This window comes from Maylandia zebra, linkage group LG2, assembly GCF_041146795.1.
Source record: "Maylandia zebra isolate NMK-2024a linkage group LG2, Mzebra_GT3a, whole genome shotgun sequence".
NCBI classification, from domain to species: Eukaryota; Metazoa; Chordata; class Actinopteri; order Cichliformes; family Cichlidae; genus Maylandia; species Maylandia zebra.
In genome coordinates, this window is record NC_135168.1 from 6600254 (window position 1) to 6619630 (window position 19377).

Here is a 19377-nt window from a genome sequence, read left to right on the forward strand (position 1 = left end):
AGGAGCACAGCACCACTCGCAGAAGGGCACGAAGTGAAGCCATAGCTGCTGAAGAGTGAAGACGTGATGATGGAGGAGATCACAGATGAAGATCTGCTGCCTGCTGACTCTTTATATAGAAGAGTGAGACTATCTCCCCACCAACAGCTGCACTTATACAAACCCCAGGTGCTGGGATGGCTTTGAACATGTGACATTTTCTGCAAACACATGGACAGTTTCATAAGCACAAAGATTATTCCTGCAGCGGCAGAATCGTATCCACTGTGTGAGAGGTGAACGTCAGACAGTTCTTAGAAAATGTAGTTTCTCTTTAAGCTTTTAACGTCTCTTTTACCCCCATTTGTCTAAAACTACTTGACAGCCCTTCATGTCAGAGGTTTATTACCTGTGCAGGATGGAGCACATGGTCTCAGTCAGGCTGGACACGATCACTCCTACAGGAAGTAAATGTGATTTTATTTCACCTGTGAAATGATGAAAAACAGCAGAATAGCTCACGCTAACAAACGGGTGTTGAAATGTTTCATTTTCTGCTGTTTCACAGGTCAAAAAGGGCGTCGAAGCAAACTGAAGCTGAGCTGCTGCTGCTGTTGTAGTGCAGCATCTGCTGTGTGCTTCATCAGAGAACCTTCTGTACACAGCAGACAGAGGCTGCTGCCACTGAAGTCCATCTGCTAGAGAGCTTTAAACACTGGTTATTGAAGTGGCTTTGATGATACTGATACACAGTCTTTGCTGCTGTCACAGGACAGGGATCCACCAGGGAGTAGTTGTCAGGATAAAGAGCCTTCGCTTCTCTAAATATAAACTGGATACTTGTAGGAAACTTTGGGAAGCAGCATTTTTCCTCATATCGTCTAAACTGAAGTTAGCTCAGGTGCTTCTTCCATACTTGCTCTGCAGAAAGCCAAAGAGTTTGGAGCTCTGCAAACATTTGCAGCACAGCTGGATGTTTGTAACTTTGGTCACCTCTGTATCATCCCTCAGATTCTTTCTGCACAGCTTTGAAACCATGACAGCACGAGTGATGCTGAGGAGACGTCCAGTTTAAACAGACCTTTATTCCTGGAACACAAACACATGAAGTGATGCTGCTAAAGAAGAACATTTAATCGCACTAATGAATCAAGCATCTGTTTGTCTGTCAGTCTGTCAACAGTTCCTCTGATCGACTTCAGACTTGGTGGGTGTTTTGTTTTTGCAGCGGTCAAAGTCGATCAGCGTGTTGCTTTGTCTGCTGTAAATCTGCCTGTACAAAGGGAAACATGCATGTTTTAGATGCAAACTCACAACATGGCTGCATTTTTGTGATTATGTGTATTTTATATTGATTTATTCTATTATGTTTTGTATATGAATCTTTACAAGTGTGTCGATACAAAGGCTTGATTAAAACAAAGGTCTCAGCTGTGCTGTTAGGGATGCTCTCATATTTGTTTCAAATGTAATAAATCAAAGGATTTCAGGCTTTTCATCCTTTTTATTTGTTTGGTTCTAACAGCAGCTGGATAAAAACATGCAGGTGATGAATATAATTGTGTGATATTATGAGCATTGTGAATAAAGAAAGAGCAGAGATAGTAAAAAGGAAACAGGTGATGGACGTGAGATTTTCAGAACAAAAGCTCCTCAGTGAGACGATCACCTGGACACAAGGTCAGGCAGCTGGGACTCATCTAGAGAGCAAAATGGAAAAGTGATCTGTGCAGAACATCACTGTTGATTGCAGTTATTTACATCAGACTTCTTCTCTGAGATAAGAGCACCATTTCTGGGAAAGATGACAGTATTTCCAGGCTGGATGCTGTTTGCAGGGAGAACTGAATGAAAGTCTCCTGCACCTCAGCGCTGAGGTCCACACCTGTGAACACAGATGAGGTCAATCTGCTGCAGCACGTAGAGCTTTACTGATCAGCAGGTTCAAAGGATTCAGCAGAGCGTAGAGTCAGAGCTAAACGCCACATCACCATAGAGTTTGTTAACAACAGCTTTCTTTCCCCTTTTTCTCGATGGACTGAATCAGGGATACTCGTCATACTTCACCTCAACCACGTCACTGAGAGACCCCAGCCTGACACAGCAGCAGAGATGATGAAAGCAGAAACAGCAAACAGATGCTTCAGTTGTGTTTCTCTCTGTGTGTGCGCTCACGCCCACTTGTGTGTGTGAACTTTCCACGTACCTCAGCTTGTTTCTCCAACATGAGCCATCAGGGCTGAAAAACATCACTAACACATGAATTCTTTCTCTTTTTGTTATCACCTGTGATCATGTGTCTCATGTTTCTGTCATTCACCAGTTCTTGTATAGTTACGTGTAACTAGACTTCTGTGGGACGTAAATGATTGTTTTGTATGCAGATCTGTACAAAGGATGTAAACACTTGATTACAAAGGAGATCTCAGCTGTGTTGTTATGGATGGACTTCAACGTATTTGTTAAAAAAGAGAATAAAGCAAAGTGTTTTAGCTGTTTGGGAGTTTTTGTTTGATTCCATTCAGTTTTATATTCTATGGAGTCAAATAATAAGAAAGGCTCTAGAACAGCCCTGAGTTTGTCCAGGTGACACTCCTCTGAAGAACAAAGACAAAGAGGAAGAAGGGGACTCGTTTTCAAGTCTTGTTTCTTTCAAAATAAAAGCTGAAATGTTTTGGAAGCATGATAATATTTCAGCCAGGATGCCGTCTCCAAGGAGACCTGCACCTCAGCGCTGAGCTCCACATCACGCCCTGTGAAAGCACAGATATAAATCTGCTGCAGTGAGACGAACTTTACCCAACACAAGTGTAGAAGTAGACATTTGACTTTACCTACAACCTGTTAACAACAAAGCTTTCATTGCCTCTGTTGTTGATGTCATGTAGGACTAATCATACTTCACATCAACCATGCACACGTCAGAGGATCTCCAGGCTTTCAGTCGTCGTCTGTTAGTCGTAACGTATCTCCTGTTAAAGAGTTAAATGTGCGTTCTCCATCTCTGTCCCCTCACAGCTCGCCGTATACCAACTCCAGCTGTGGTAACCGTGGCTGTGCCCATCAACACACTGAAGCTGAGACGCCACCCGTCAAAATAAAAGTCTTAGTTCTGATATTTTGTAATGAGTTTGTAGATTTCCCACAGCTGATCGTAACAGCAGGCTGCCGGTTTGGAGAAGCCAGTTCAGGAATACTGGAACAGAAGCTAAACAAAGTCCTGCTGTGAACAGCAGCAATATGGATTTTACACATCCATCCATCTTTTCAGCTCAGGGTCGTGTGTGTGTTTGCACCATGTTTACAGAAACTGGAACGTGACTCCACTTGTGGACAAAATGAGCGTCGCCAAGAGTTTGAAGGCGTTTTGGAGACTAAACATGGTGTTTTAGTGTCAGGGGTACGATTAGGTTGTTAGGTTGTTAACCTCTGCTGCCACGCTGACGGCGTATGCGGCCAAACGGAAGAAGACAGTCTATATTCTTAGCAGCATGCACAGCGTGGTTCAGACTGATAACACTACCAAAAGGAAGCCAAACACTGTCACCCTTTACAACAAAACAAAGTGTGGCGTGGATGTGATGGACCAGATGGTTCTGGAGTACACTGTCCGCAGAGGAACACGGCGCTGGCCAGTTGCCGTGTTTTATAACATGATTGACATGGCAGCACTGAATGCACATGTGCTGTATCAAGCATGCACCGGGACGAAGGAAAGACGGGTGGACTTCCTGGTGGAGCTTGCAAGAGAGTTGGCTCACTCTCATTTAGCTGCGAAGAAGGCAAGAAAAGAACAGTTGCTTTGGACACAACCCTCCACACCGAGCCCTGGAAAAAGAGCCATGTGTCAGGTCAAACACAAATGCAAGAACAATCATGCCACTGTGCGATGTGTTCACTGCAACAGATACACATGTGGTAAATGCAGACTACAGATACCATGGCAGTGCCAGGATTGTGAGTGATTGCTGAAAATGTTGAAATGTACTCACTCACTTTTTATTATTATTTGTAAATATGTGTACAAATGGTTGGTTTTTTGTACTGTTTTTATCAATAAATCTCAGCAACAAAGGACCTACACCCATGTGTGTTGATTTCTCCCTAAGACGGCAAACTGAAACACTCCAAGTTGGTGACTTTTGGAGATTTATTTCCCTGGATGATTGAGAATGCATCAAGATGAAACACAAAAGCAAGTTCACAGCTTTTAGCAGCTCCAGCACCCCCTCAATCACACACCCCCACTCCCCTCCCTCCAGAATTCCCAGGTAACAACCTAATTTACATATGAATGACTAGCCAATTTAGCTTCCACTTGGCTGAAGCTAAAGCTTAGCTAAAAGCCATTTGGCTGCTCTCCGGGTTTTAAAGGTAGAAAGGTAGAAGCCTGGGACTCCTAGTGTTAAGAGTGATGGTGATGCATGGAAAAAACCACCTGGTCTCCTTACATACACCTCCCTCAGCCAGTCTTTCATCATTTCCTCATCCATACAGCCCTTTTCATTTGCCTTAATTATGATTCCTGCTGGAAACTTCTCTTTAGGCAAAGTCTTTCGCTTAAAAATCACCATAGGCGTCAGTTTCTGTCCATTAGCATGGCAGCGAAGCACAACAGTAAAAGAAGACTTTTCATACCCCGTTGTGCGTATCGCTACCGTGCTGGTCCCCTTCTTCTCCACAGTGTGACTCACTGGGATGTCAAAAGTGAGCGGCACCTCGTCCATGTTTGTGATGTGGCTGGGCTGGATGTGTTTGTCGCCGATGTGTTTGCTGCAGTAGGAGCAGAAGATGGCCAGCTTTTCCTTATAATCCGCTGGAAGTTGCTGCGCTACCGTAGTCCTGGTCCGGATGGAAAAATGGCACCGTTTCATAAAACGAAAGCACCAAGACGGGCCTCCTTGGAAATGTTCAATGTTCATCTCTTCAGCTAGTGAAACTGCTTTTAGCCGAATGGTGACCGTCGAAACGCTTCTCCCGCTCGCTCTTTGCTCGATGATCCACCGCTCGAGTCTTTCCTCCAACTCGGGCCACCTCGCCTTATGTCCGCGGAAACTCAGCTGCGTTTTCTTGACCTGCCGGAGCTTGTTTTCTAGCTTCCTCCATTTGTGAACCATCGATTCGTTAATCTTAAATTCTCTCGCCGCTGCTCGATTTCCATGTTCCTCTGCTTAGCTGATGGCCTTCAGTTTAAACTGTGCTTCGTAAGCGTGTCTCTTTGCCATTTTCAGGGTTGTTAAAACAACGATGTCCTGCATACCTGTTCTTTTATACAGGTATGTGCCATAAAGTCAACGCGCACACTTCACTCTTTAGCGTTCTCATGGTGTTCTCTACTACGTCCTCATTACAACACACAGGGCGCACTGCGCTATAGGGCGCGCCGTACTTTTTGAAGAAAATCTAAGACTTTTAAGTGCGCCTTATGGTCGTGAAAATACGGTATACATTTACATACAGGGACTTGTCTTTGTAACCAAAGGGGGTTGCAAGGGGAGGTGTTTTGTAAACTATTGTTTGATGTTTGTCAATAAAAGGAAGCGAGAGGAGGCCATCATCGGGGTCATTGTCGTGCTGGAAACAGATGAGAGGCCTCCCTTGCGCAAGTAATCGATCGATCGACTGTCTTGTTTTCTTCATGATGAATAAGTCTCTAGAATTAGCGGGGCTTTTGGAAACACAGACCCAACAGAAAACTTTAACCTTGTAGGCTTCATTATGTTCCAGCTGCTCTACAGACGCTGTGACCTCGAACTTAAGCAGGTCGTAAAGTATGTGCAGCTCAATAACTTCATAATCAGACCCTGTGGTATTTAGGCAGCAGAAGAACTAAGAATAACAACTACAAATAATGTTTTTTAGGTTTCTGTTGTACTGCAAGGTTCTGTACATGTTCGGATGCCTGGGTCGTCGACCCAGGGTTTTTGAGTTTATGATATTATTTATACTGTCTAGTTTTTGGTTTCTTTGAGTTCTGTCTTATGGCTTAGGTCTCTGTCTTCTTTAGTTGCTCTGTGTCCCCTATCACCTGCATCCCCTTGTCTAGTTCGCGTCTATGTGTATCCTAAGTTCCTATATCCCCGTGTTCAGTCTATGTTTGTGTCTGCCCTGTTCCCACATCTCTGTTCCCTTTGTTATTGTCTAAGGTTGATTTCTGGGATTTCACACAACCCAGGATTCAGATCGTGAATCCATGATGGGCTTGGATTTACATCATTATAAATGAAATGTGCTCTACTTGGAAGCAGCCGGCCCCGCCCCTTTTGACGGGTTGTGTGAGACTTTAAATCATCAAACTGTAAATTATAAATTTTAATTGTTATTGATCCTTTACCCCGAGTCCTAAAGTGTAGATTTATTTTCTTACTCTTCTTATATTTATTGTTTGTTTACTTGCACCGCTGTAACTGCAGCCTCGTCGTCTCGTCTCTCTATATGCTGGACTGTCTGTAGCGGAGATGACAATAAAGTTTACTTTGACTTCAGCAGCGCGCAGGTGCACCGAGGGCTCTCGCGCTCACTTTATAGAATTTAGAAAAAACATCGGTGCAGATTATAAGTCTGTATCATAATATCTGTTTGTTGTTTTTATTTTGTTTTGCGAGTTGGTTATTAGATGCCGCTCCAGCCAGCCAGAGACTCCCCGCCGCCCCGCCCTCTCCTCCCTGTGCCGCCAGCAGCACCTCGCAAACATGTCAGACATGCTGTCAGTAAATGATTGGTTTCTATACATTTCTAAACACAAAACCTCTTCACACGTCTAACATGCACATTTACACAACTAAATGGCAGTATTGATGAAAAGAAACACATTCAACAAATCCATTTAAACCTTAAAACAAACAAAAGGAAGCATCTCTATGGACAAACAAACCCCTCCACTTGTCTGACATGTCACTCTCTTTATTACCTGTTACTTTAAAATTCATACACTAATTATGTCTGCCCATCTCTCTAATGTGAAGGTCAAAGGTCAACATCCCAGTGACATAAGAATAATCCCAAAGGGGCAAAGGCAGCGGTTAATTTAGCACATTTAGCATTAAGGGTACAGCAAGGATATACTTTTACTTATTGTGGCAGGGGTGTGGTCTCTGGCCTGCTGCAGCGGAGGCTGGTGGCGGGACGTTGGACGGCACAGGTGAGGGTGATGGAGCTCATGACTCTCCCCTTTATAGTGACGGAGGAGACTGGCGTGGGGGAAGCGTGTAGTGGAGGAAGCCGAGGAGAGAGCTGGTTTCTGGCTACAAAGACGGCGTCAAACCAGAAAAGATTGCTTGTGGTCAAATAATGTGTAATAATAATGAAATAAATAGGCCATTGGGAAAAACGGGATTTTGAAATAAAGACTGACTTTGAAAAAAAGGACATTTGGATTTAAAATGGCTGGGAATAAATAAAATGCCTCAGGAATAATCTCTGTTATTGTGAAAAATAATGATCATGAAATAATATTTCACAATAATAAGTAAATTTATATAGCAGAATGCAATATATTTCACAATAATGAGCTTTTTTTCAAAATGTGTTCAATTATTTCACAATATCATTCTCACATTACATATCTGTGTCTTACTTATTCACATAGTTATTTATTTCATCATGACTTATTTATTTATTTAATTTTGAACACTTTGGAGTTCCATATGGTTGTAGTGGGCTTGTAATGTAAATGTGTCTGATTAAATGTGACATTAATGCTGACGCTGCATCAAACCCTGATAAAACAGTTCTATTAGTGGGTCTGTGTGATCAGCATCAGTGGGTTAAGGTGAGGCCTTGACTAGTAGAACGTCATGTTGGTGTTTAACAACACATGAGCCAACATCAGACTCCGAGCGCTACGATGCTAAAGATCAGAAGATCCAGTGTGACATCATCGTTACCTGGCAACAGTAGCCCTCATCTGACTTTATTGGAGGATATTTACACCAGCAACACGGTTTAGTTTGATATGACGGATTAACAACATGCTGTGATATCCAGTTCATCTGTAATAGATACTCGATCTAATCAGTCAGCAGATATTTGATCAGTTTATTTATAATTATACTAGAAACAAATACAACTGTGTTGGTGATTCATGCAAACTTGCATATCAGCCTTTGAAGGTTTTGTAGTATTGAGAACAAAGAGGTTGTGTTAGGGCTGAAAAGCCCGACTTGTTCTCCTCTGCAGGTCATCAAATGCACCACAGAAGTTTGTATTTGCACAGCCTGTATATGTTTGATGGCTTTATTATTCTCTGTTCAAAGACAGTAAATATGGAAAATGTCTCATGTAGTATCAGCTTCATTTAAAATGACTGCAGCAAACATTTAGAGAACATGTGCTGCTGTTTGTCCTACATTTCAACACTGAATGAACCCTGAAAACATGATGGCAGCTGGCAGGTTGGAGTTCACATGAAATATCGGCTGTATGAAGACTGGAAATATAGATGATAAAAACATGCAGCCAAACATTTGTGGACATGGATAAACTATCTGATCCAAAAAGCAGGAAGTGACACAGCTAGAAAGTGTGTAACAGCTGAAGTCAAATGTAATGCAGAGTTGAATCTGCACTTGGATCCATCTGTGAAAGGTCCACATGTAGGGATCACATGAGTCCTGATGTTTGTCAGTCAGCTTGATAACTCCATCTACTGTGGCTACATATACTGGACTGGTAGCTCCACAGTGTTGGAAAGAAACTATTAAATGTGCAAAGTTTAAAATCAGAGGCTCTTCTAACACAGGAGCCATGTTGAGTTTAGATCACAGCCGACCACCGGCAGTCTGAAATGGAATGAAGCCCACTGACAGCCAGCAGGTCTAAACAGGAACGCACCCATTTGTATGTGTGGCAATGATGTGGCTGCAGCTGACACAGGATTGGTTCAAACTAAACATCAGACACATTTCACAGAGTTCACAAATAAACTCACGTTTTTATCTTTGAAGATGATCATAAAGTAGAATTTATGGTCCAGTAGAAACAGCAGGAGGTTTGAGCCCTTCTGATGGCAAGGCAAGGCAAGTTTATTTGTATAGCACAATTCAACAACAAGGTGATTCAAAGTGCTTTACAGAGACATTAGAAACAAAAACAAATAAAAAGCATGATTTAAAATTGATTAAAACAAGCAAACAAACAAACAAACAAACACAACAGTATATAAAATCAAAACAGATCAGAACAGTAGATAAAATCAGAACAGATAAAATCAGAACAGTAGATAAAATCAGTAGTTAAATGTAAGTTTTGAAATTTAAGCTTAAAGTGTGGATTTGGTGCTTTATTCAAATGCAGCTGAGAACAGGTGAGTCTTCAACCTGGATTTAAATAAACTGAGTGTTTCAGCTGATCTGAGGCTTTCTGGGAGTTTGTTCCAGATATAAGGAGCATAAAAGCTGAATGCAGCTTCTCCGTGTCTCGTTCTGACTCTGGGAACTGATAAAAGACCTGATCCAGATGACCTGAGGGATCTGGAAGGTTCATACTGGGTCAGGAGGTCACTGATGTATTTTGGTCCTAAACCATTCAGAGCTTTATAGACCAGCATCAGAACTTTAAAGTCTATCCTCTGACGGACAGGCAGCCAGTGTAAAGACCTCAGAGCTGGACTGATGTGGTCCACTTTTTTGGTCTTAGTGAGGACTCGAGCAGCAGAGTTCTGAATGAGCTGTAGTTGTCTGACTGATTTTTTAGGTAGACCTGTAAAGATGCTGTTACAGTAGTCAAGCCTACTAAAGATGAATGCATGGACTAGTTTTTCCAGGTCCTGTTGAGACATCAGATGTTTTATCCTTGAAATATTCTTGAGGTGATAGTAAGCTGACTTTGTTATTGTCTTAATGTGTTTTTCTAAGTTTAGGTCTGCATCCATCACTACACCCACATTTCTCGCCTGGTTTGTGGTTTTTAGATGTATAGATTGAAGTTCTCTGGTGACCTGTAATCGTTTTTCTTTGGCGCCAAAGACTATTACCTCAGTTTTGTTTTGTTTAGCTGGAGAAAATTGTACGGGGCCTTGGTCTCCTGGTGACATTGTGATATATATTTGTGTGTCATCTGCATAGCTATGACAGTTTATTTTGTTGTTCTTTATAATCTGTGCCAGTGGGAGCATGTAAATGTTAAACAGAAAGGGTCCCAAGATGGAACCTTGGGGAACTCCACATGTGATACTTGTCTGCTCAGATGTGAAGTTACCTATTGATACAAAGTATTTCCTGTTTTCTAAGTATGTTTTGAACCAGTTTAGTACAGTTCCTGAAAGACCTGTCCAGTTCTCCAGTCGTTTGAGTAATATGTTGTGGTCAACTGTATCAAATGCTGCACTGAGATCCAGTAAAACTAAAACTGACATTTTTCCACTGTCTGTATTCAGACATATGTCATTAAACAGCAGAAACAGGATTTGGAGGAAGATGTTAATAGATTAGAAAGAATTGTACACTGTGAATCAATGCAAGTCTTTCTATATAGACAGATCTGTAATAATCCCTCAGGTAGGTTCCTCTGGGACAGTCACAGATAGAGACACCAATTCTGACATCCTTTGAAAGCCTGACTTTGAATTGTCATCACTCGTCATGCACACAGATGTTAATTCTACATATTCCTGGTACTGAACTCTAAATCAATATGAAGAAAATGCTCCTGCTAATCTGCATCTATGTTGATATCAAATCCTTTTCCAGCACATGGATAAATCTCTATAAATCTTTCAGTCTGATCAGAATGGGCTCAGTGTTGTTATTGCAGCTCCCTGATGTTTGAAAAGCTAAATGTCCATTTTAAAGTGCTCGTGTGTAGGATTGTGTTTCCTTCCTTTGTGCAGTTCTTACAGTAAACATGTTTGAATGTTTCCTGTTCCCCTGATGCTTCTTCCTGTTGGATAAAGTTGGTTTGAATAACATGTTCTTATAGGTTTTAATGAACTTCAAACTGGGATCCACTTACAAAACTGCCTCATTTTATTGGAACGATCCACATTTGCATCCATTCACGGTACATTTGACATCTGAACACGTTTGTACACATGATGAAAGGACAGATGGTGTTTGTGTGTCCTTCTTAAACTTAGTGTGGATGTTTCATCATGTAGAACGACTTAGAACAAAGTCTTTGGAACATTTGGAGAACACGTTTAGGAAAGTAACATCCTGGTAGAACATTTTCTTAAAGCAGAGCAGAGCTGCAACATGACTGTGAGGATTCAGAAGAATAAAGTCAGAATACTTTATTATTATGAAGACTAAAGTGCACCTTGATGCTGCCGATGAACACACATGTTCTTTGTGAAAGCATGTGTGAGCACAGCTGACGTGCACCACACTGACCCCACTCGCCCCATTTCTTCATCCACTTCTTGCTCTTGTGCTTGAAATGAGACGCAGCAAAAGTCAGAGGCTCTAAAATCCACAAAAAGGGGGCTCGTTAGATCAGGATACTGGATGTGATCCATAGAAAACATGGATAATACACCACTTTATTTGAAGCATCTGTAGCACTGCCTCAGTTCTGGATGTTTCCACAGACTCCTCTGTGCACCTAAATGAAAGGTCAAAGGTCAGCAGCACATGTAGTTGGAACAATTCTTCAGTCGCACAAACTACACAATCATTTTCCTCCAATGACGACTTTTCACTTGCAGAAATGGTCCTGTGTGATTTCCAGGCTGTGATATAAAAACTAGTTCCTAATGGCAGCGACTCACTCAGTAAACATGTGTTTCCTTCACCAACCTCACACACAGATCCAATAAGATCAGGAAGTGGGCAGTATAGTACAATATGTGTTATTCTGTGCTGCACTGCCCAAACTAAAGATCTGCTGAAGTGTTGGAAATGATCCAGATGTTTATTTTGGACGATACAGCAGAAGATCAGACATGAAAGTGGAGATAACACAGAAGACCTGCAGCAAAGGTCAGAGGTCAGACTGGGCCCTGGATTCAACAATGAGCCAATGATCATCAAGCAGTGACTAAAGCAGAGCCCTGACGTTCTGACATTCATCACACAGTCAGAACAAATGTCTGCTGATGACTTCATCTCATGAAACGACTGATAGATGTCAGTTCATTGATCAGCTGAGCTGCTGATCTTCATCGTCACAGAAACATTCAGCTTGTTTCAATCAGTAAATAACTCCCACTACTCCCAGTTTGAACTGTTCCCACTCAAAATGCTGTGAGAACAATGATCATTGTAGAACTTCACAAACATCACGTGTTGTTTTCCACATGTAAGATCAGCAAACACACAGAAACTTCCTGTTGCCACACACGGCCTCTAAAATCTCTTCCACGCTTTCTGTCTGAAGTCCACTCTCTGTGTCGGATCCACAGGAAACAACAAGATCTTATTAACATGGTTTTCAATGTGTCTCCTTCCAAAAAGTCCAACCAATGAACAAATGTGTGTATTTGTGGAGGCCGAACAAAAGCATGACACATTTCTCTGTTTCTATAAACTGGAGTCAAACACAAACATGAAGAGTTTCACTGACAGACTCCAAAATGCCCCCACAGTGGATCAAAGGGAAATCCTACAGTGTGGCCAGAGACTCTTAATGGCTCCAACATCAACACATCCACAATGTTGGATCCAGTTCTGCCTCACAGAGTTACTAAGACACACCCTCTGCCAGCATCACAACAGCTCCACCTGCTTCACCTGCCTCCTCAGCATCTGTACACCTGAAGAGAAAAGAAAGGCTCCAACAGCTCAAATCTACAAAGGATTCATGAAGTTTCATCCAACAATAACATGTTTGCCTTCCACAGTGTGCTGTTAGACACCACTGTACCTCTGCCATTTCAAAAAGAGCAGCTTGGGAACATTTTGGCTCCAAACACTTTGTGTTTAAGTTCTTTGTTTTCTTTGTGAAGCCGACAACATCTGGAGCTTTGTGACTCATAGAAACATCATTTTGTTCTTTAGATGACAGCAGATTGGGACTGAATAATCAATCACTATCAAACCAATAAAGACAAACATGCTGATTTTACAGGAACTTTGTTGGAGAAGCTGCAAAGACATGAAACTGGTGGAGATCCCAAACCAGTTGATAGTGCTGGTTATTCCAAATAAAGCTGTTTCCCTTTGAGATGAAATGACTTTGTGTCCTGATATATAATAAAGATGTTGTTGTTTTTGAGCCCCTGTATTAAAAATAGTTTAAAGTCAGCTTGAGTTTGATGTCTTTATGTCAAAGCTGCTCATGATGTTGAGCTGCTGATGGAATAAAAACAATATAAAAGCATGTAGTCCAGACTTAAATGCAGCCTGTTGTTAGCTGAGGTCCACACACAGTGTTTGACAGTGTAAAGTGTGTGAAAGGGCTGCTGGTGGAGCTCACTAGGATGAGCAGGTGACCACGAGGTGGAGAGCAGCTGGCCTGGCTTTGACCCGGGCCACGCCCCCTTTCTCTCACTTATCTTCACTGCTCTGTCCAATAAAGCTGAAAAAGGCCCCGAATCAAAGAAATCTGCTGCAGCCTCTGAAATGTCTTCTGTTTCCTTCCCGACGGCTTTCTCACCGTCAGCCCATCAGACAGTCCAGCAGCATTTATGATGATGTCATGATGTTGAAGAGGCTGCTACGGTGGCCTCCCATGACCCCCAGCCTCATCACAGCTGAGATGCAGACATTTGAAAACATTCAGCAGACAACTGAATAACAGTCCAACACAACAGTCTGTGTGCAGACACACACTGACCTTTCATATAGTCAAAGGAGTCAATCAAACACAGCTGGTTGAGTCATTTCTCTGTGAGTCTAAAGTGAATCTAGTATTTGAAAGTCCACTTCCTGTATTTGTTGTTGAAGACTTCTTCAGCTTCTTCTCAAGGACATCAGCTGCTTGTTTGGCAGCAGAGGCAGTTAAGAAGCTTCCTGAAAAACACTGAACAGTGAGTTCACTGTGGCATATGACAGATTCAGCTTTCTGTGTGCAAATGTGTCTGTGTCGACCTTTCAAATGCTGTTGAATCCAAAACATCAGCGGCTCCTCGGCTGCTCACTTCATGCACTTCTGTCTGTGTGACAGTCCAATGACATCACAGCTGTTTCCAGCCCCAGTGTCTCAGGACTGGACACCTTTAAACATGTCGAGGATCAAACAGCGTCCAGCTAAACACACATGAAACTATCAGAGCTGACAATCATTCCAATAACATCTAATGGTTCATGTATGTAGACACAGGACTACAAGGAAATGGCTCTCAGCATCTGGCTGTGGGAACACATGAGTCCCTGTTTGTGTTCAGATTGTGTGCATGTTTTAGACGTGTGTCACATGTAGAAACACAACAATCCCACAATGACACACAGATGTGTTTGACACAGCTGTGCAGCTGTAAGTTGTTTCTAATGATTCATTGAAGCTCTTCTAACATTCTGGAGACGATCAGTACATGAATCTGTTCAACACGACAACAATTTGACTTCAGTGTGAACGTTTGCATTAAATAACCTTCTTCATCCAGCTGACAGCATCTTCATCCTATGATGTGAACAGTTCCTCCTGTTGATGACAAACCTCTGACAGGATCTGCTTGAGGAGCTTTTTCATGTGCAGCTCTCTGAGCTCAGGGCTGAGCTGCTGTTTCATCTTTAAGAGCTGCTGCCTCCTCGCCGGACTTGTTCTCCTCTTCTTCTCCTAATGACACCATTTCTGCTTCATATTAAATTCAATAAAGATGCTGACATGTATCTGTAGCAACAACATCATTGAATCTGTAACAACTGGAGCCAAACCAGTGGCTCTGCTGGGATCACTGGTGAGCCAACACTTCCTTGTTGATGCAGATTTCAGGGCTTCCTTTTGCTCCTCCGTTATAACTGTTCTCTCTTCTCAACACATGATGACACAAAGGAATCAGCAGTGACAAAGATGATGCTGAAGAGAAGCACACACTTCACACATATAACAGAGCAGTGCAGTTACACACACCTCTGCTCGACATCAGGCCTCAAACAAAGACACAAAACACTAACTTGACTCTAAACAGAAGAAACGAGCAGCTGTTTCTGTTCTGTGCTTATTTATATTTGACACACATGCTTCTCTTTGTGCAAACACACATCGCACTATAAGGGTAACCTCGCACACAATGATTGGACAGCACAGTGATGATGCTGGGAGATCCTATACGCAGCAACACAGAAACACTGAGAACTTTAAACAATGATGGAAAGTGTTATAAATGACTTGTTGGCCTCTGATCTGTCACAAACAGCTGAAACGTGTCTCTCATGAGTCACATGAAGGTTTTTGACAGAAAGGACAAAAAGTAGCTGCAGTCAGTTTGTGTCATTTTTATATTTATTCATCTGGGAGAAAAATCTGAGGGACATTAAAATGTGTTTTCAACAGAGACAAGAACATGAATATAACAGAACAGGTAAATGAACATGTTTCAAGTAAACAGCTGGACTGATCAGGTCCAAACACAGAGTGATAAACTTGTCAAACAGCTGTCATATCTTTATATAGAAGCTCTTTATAAATGCTGCTCACTGCAGTCTGTTTACTAATAATGTCAAAGTGTTAGAAACACAGAAACATCAGAATGGTCTTTGTTCACAGAAACCTGTCTGGGATCCTTTGTTGTTCTTTTGATGCAGAGTTACATTATAAATATAAAGAGTTATTTCAGAGTCTCATCAGTTTTCCTGCATGTCTTTATTTAACACATCAGCAGGGCTGAAGCTCTCATGTTAAACACACACTGATCTATGGACACGTTCATGTGTTTCTAACAGAACCAGGCTGTTATCAGCCTGCACTAACATTATGTCACACACACTGAATGTAACAGTGACAGTTTACATCATCACACAATCAGCTGTGATTGTTTCACTGTCATCAAACGAGTCAACAGGAAGTAGAATCAATAGAAACCAATCATTTACTGACAGCATGTCTGATGGAAATAAGTGCAGATTATGTATGAAGTCTAACTGCACACAGTAACTGTGTTACAATAAGGACTTAACAGCGCCCTCTGCTGGAGTGTTTCAGTACTGCGTTAACTAGAATACACCACCTCCTCCTCACACCACCTGCTACAGCTCTACTCTTCTATGACTACAGTCATCCACAGCACTGATGTGAGGTCACATGGTTCATATGTAAGGAGCACAGCTGACCTCAGGTCAGTTTAATGACTGTGAGCAGCAGCTGTGTTATTGTCACTGTGACAGGGAGACACTCTCAGACACAGCGCTCATGTCAGCTTGTTCTCATGCAGGAGGATCAGGAGCTCCATGTTTGTCTTTCTGTTTGAATCATGATGTGTTTGTGCCATCAGAGTCTGTCATGAGTACTCAGGGTTTCACAGCAGCTCTTCTGGATGCTGACGAGGACTCCAACCTCATGTTTCACCTCTCTGAGCTTCTGATGTCTGTGAACACTCGTGTTTCTTCTCTGGGCTCATCTGGACAAAAACACCTTTCTGTGTTTGGCTGCAGCCTCATTCTGACTGACAGGAAGTGTGTTATCCATGAGCTGCACTTCTGTGAGGAAGTTTCCTGCTGTGTTTCCTGTCTGTGGACAAACACGAGTGTTCCAGCTGAGGACTTGGTTCCTTCCACCTGTCCATACAGGACATCACGCTGTCTGCAGCTCTGTAAATGCAGCTCCAGGTCCTTCCACGTGCTGCTCTGTATTTGTGCAGTTTGTAGTGTGTCCTGGGAAACGTAGCACACATGGTGTTCTTCTGCTGTTTCCTCCTTTCACTGAGTGTGAAACACTGACGCTGTGCTGTTGTTCACAGAGGGGAGCTGATTCTAGCTGCAGCTGGACTCTGTCATCTAACTGAATGTGTTGGTGCTGATCACGGGGCTCTGAGGGGGGAGCAGCAGGAGGACTCTGGATGCTGACGTCAGTGTATCTGTGGAAGCTCCCACAGCGTGTCTGTCATTCAATATTGTGCTGTATATTGTATCTATGCAAAGATGAACAGACTGTGTGTTCACTGGTCTCTGTGCTGCAGCTCTGATGTCATCATCACTCCCTCCTCCACCCTCAGCAGTCCCAGCATGCTGCTGTGGTGCACCCCACCCTCACTCTACACCTGAGCCACAGACCACACCCTCCACCTCAATATACACCACAGTTTTCTCTGCTGTGGAAATGAGATCAGGAGGAAATCATCATTATTATTATTTAATAAACGCTCACATTAATGTGGGCTTATTTGTTTCATATTAGAAACATTAGTTGAGTGTTTTTAGTATAAAATGGTCAAAGTCCCTCTTTTTGCTCCTCCCCTCACCTGTGGATGGGCGGTGCTGTTACCGTGGTGACAGCTTGGATGTGTTTCAGTCCTGCCTGGTTATCACTGCAGGAATCTTTCACATTTATTACAGGTAATAACTCTGATTTTTCTGTGTATTATGAACCAAATGTATCCTGATACACACAGAGATGGATGAGCAGAGGTTGTTTTTGCAGTTTATGTAGTTACTATGGACTTAATGCATACATATTATTAAAATTAGGGCTATAACAGTTGTATTGATGCATAGCAACTTGAAATGCTCCCACAAATGGCTCCACAGCATGTAAAAATATAACAAAAGCTCTGGCGGACTTGGTTCTGTGGTCAGTCTTAAAGGGTGAAGTTAAACTCTGTAATCTTCACTGTGTCACAGAGTTCAGTGAGTCCCGTTATTCACAGTATCAATCAGATCATCAGAGAACAGCTGATCAGCAATCAGTGGTGCCAACAGCGCCTCCTGTGGTGAGAGGATGCAATAATGCAATGTAGCATTTTTCCACTCAACACTTGCAGTCATGGAAACTGTCTGTTGGATCTGTGTGACGTTGCTTTCTTGGTTAGAGTTCCTCACAAATGTCCAGATGATTCTTCTAATGAGGCGTCGACCATGTTTGCAGCTCTTTGGAAGAAAACGTCGCCCTTTGCCATCCTTACTTTTCTTTGACTTCTTCAAATGCAGCTGAACTCCAGCTGGTATTTTCTTGGACTTTGCAGCTGTTTCTGGTCATCAGTTCATTCCTGCAAACCTCTGAAGCTGAACAACAATGATGCTGCATTGCTGGCTGATCCCAAAAGGTTGATTCTGTTCATCTGGACGTTTTCAGAAACGTTTGCTCACTGATCAGGTGACTTCTTCAGTCTCAGCTGACTGCAGCTTTACAAGCTTACAAACAGCACATTTGCACAATGACTGAAAGCAGCAGCACCTGATATATATGATACTAATATAATACATATACATATATAATCCATACTAATGATGAAGGAACTGAGCTCACAGTCCATTGTTCATTCAGTGAACTACTCAGTTTATTTTGGGCCTCAGAAATGCTCACTCTGTTTGTACATCACTGTCAGCAATAGACTCATTCTGCTGTGTGGACAGGAACACATGTGACATCACTTCCTGTTTGTTTGTGACTGAAGAGGAAGAAGTTTACAAGGAATCATTTAGAAGAGTTTCAAACATCAACTGATTGAATCCATGAATCTGAAAACGTGTTTGTGAGTGAAAGAGACAGACATGTACAGACTGAACTATCTGTTCAACAGTCAGAGTGTTTCTGTAACAGGAGACACTCTTTACACTCCACTCAGCACAGGGACACTGAGGAACCAGACCTGAACTTAAACCCAGGATAAAGAGTTTGAGTGAATGTGGTGTTGAAGGTGTGGAGGTGGATCAGAGTGTCAGAGGAGACTCTGTAGAAGGACAGAGTGCCAGCAGGACAGTCCACATACACTGCTGCTCTGTTAGAGACAGAGGAGGAGGAGGAGGAGGAGGAGGAGGTGGGTGTTAGTCTGTTATTGTGCCAGACATAACGAGGACCATTATCAGAGCAGCTCAGACTCCAGGACTGATCATTGCATCCAAACACACAGTCAGCACTGCCTCCTTTCCTTCTGATGCTTCTGTAACTCACTGATATATAAACGTCTCCTCTCCACTCGACCTCCCAGTAACAGCGACCAGTCAGACCATTTCTACACAGCAGCTGATAAACATCAAATCTGTCTGGATGATCAGGATATGACTGAACCTCCTCCACACGTGTCACCTTCCTGTTGTTGTCAGACAGTTGGAGCTTTGTGTTCACTGTGTTTGTGTCGATTGTGAGTTGACAGGAATCTGATGGAGAGAACAAACACAATCCAGCTGCAGTTATTGATCCATCATCTGTTCATTGATTGACACTTTGATGATGACTCCTGACATGATGAAGATGGTTGAATGTGTGCTGCTTTGTTTTCATGAATCCCATTAAAAACACACTTACACTTCCTCAGACCTGGTCTCAACCATCGGACTCCAGCAGGCTCCACCCTGAAAGGAGGAGGGGGGTCAGAGCAGCACAGTCAGCATGCACACATGGACATTACATGGCTCTCACACACAC

At 42.6% G+C, this 19377-nt stretch overlaps 3 protein-coding genes across 3 annotated transcripts in view; all 3 read right to left on the reverse strand.

The window, feature by feature from the left end:
• The window catches only part of LOC143413219 (uncharacterized), a 332604-nt gene that overhangs the window by 216979 nt on the left and 96248 nt on the right, over positions 1 to 19377 (reverse strand). The window lies entirely within an intron of this gene.
• Positions 1 to 19377, reverse strand: part of LOC112432151 (NACHT, LRR and PYD domains-containing protein 3-like) — a 199134-nt gene that overhangs the window by 71958 nt on the left and 107799 nt on the right. The window lies entirely within an intron of this gene.
• Positions 18257 to 19377, reverse strand: part of LOC112433632 (uncharacterized) — a 29087-nt gene continuing 27966 nt past the window's right edge. The window contains exons 10-11 of the mRNA XM_076875982.1: positions 19258 to 19304; positions 18257 to 19109 (exon numbers count right to left, since the gene is read on the reverse strand). Coding sequence (XP_076732097.1) covers positions 18574 to 19109; positions 19258 to 19304 — 583 coding nt within the window. The 3' untranslated portion in view covers positions 18257 to 18573. The remainder of the gene's footprint in view (positions 19110 to 19257; positions 19305 to 19377) is intronic.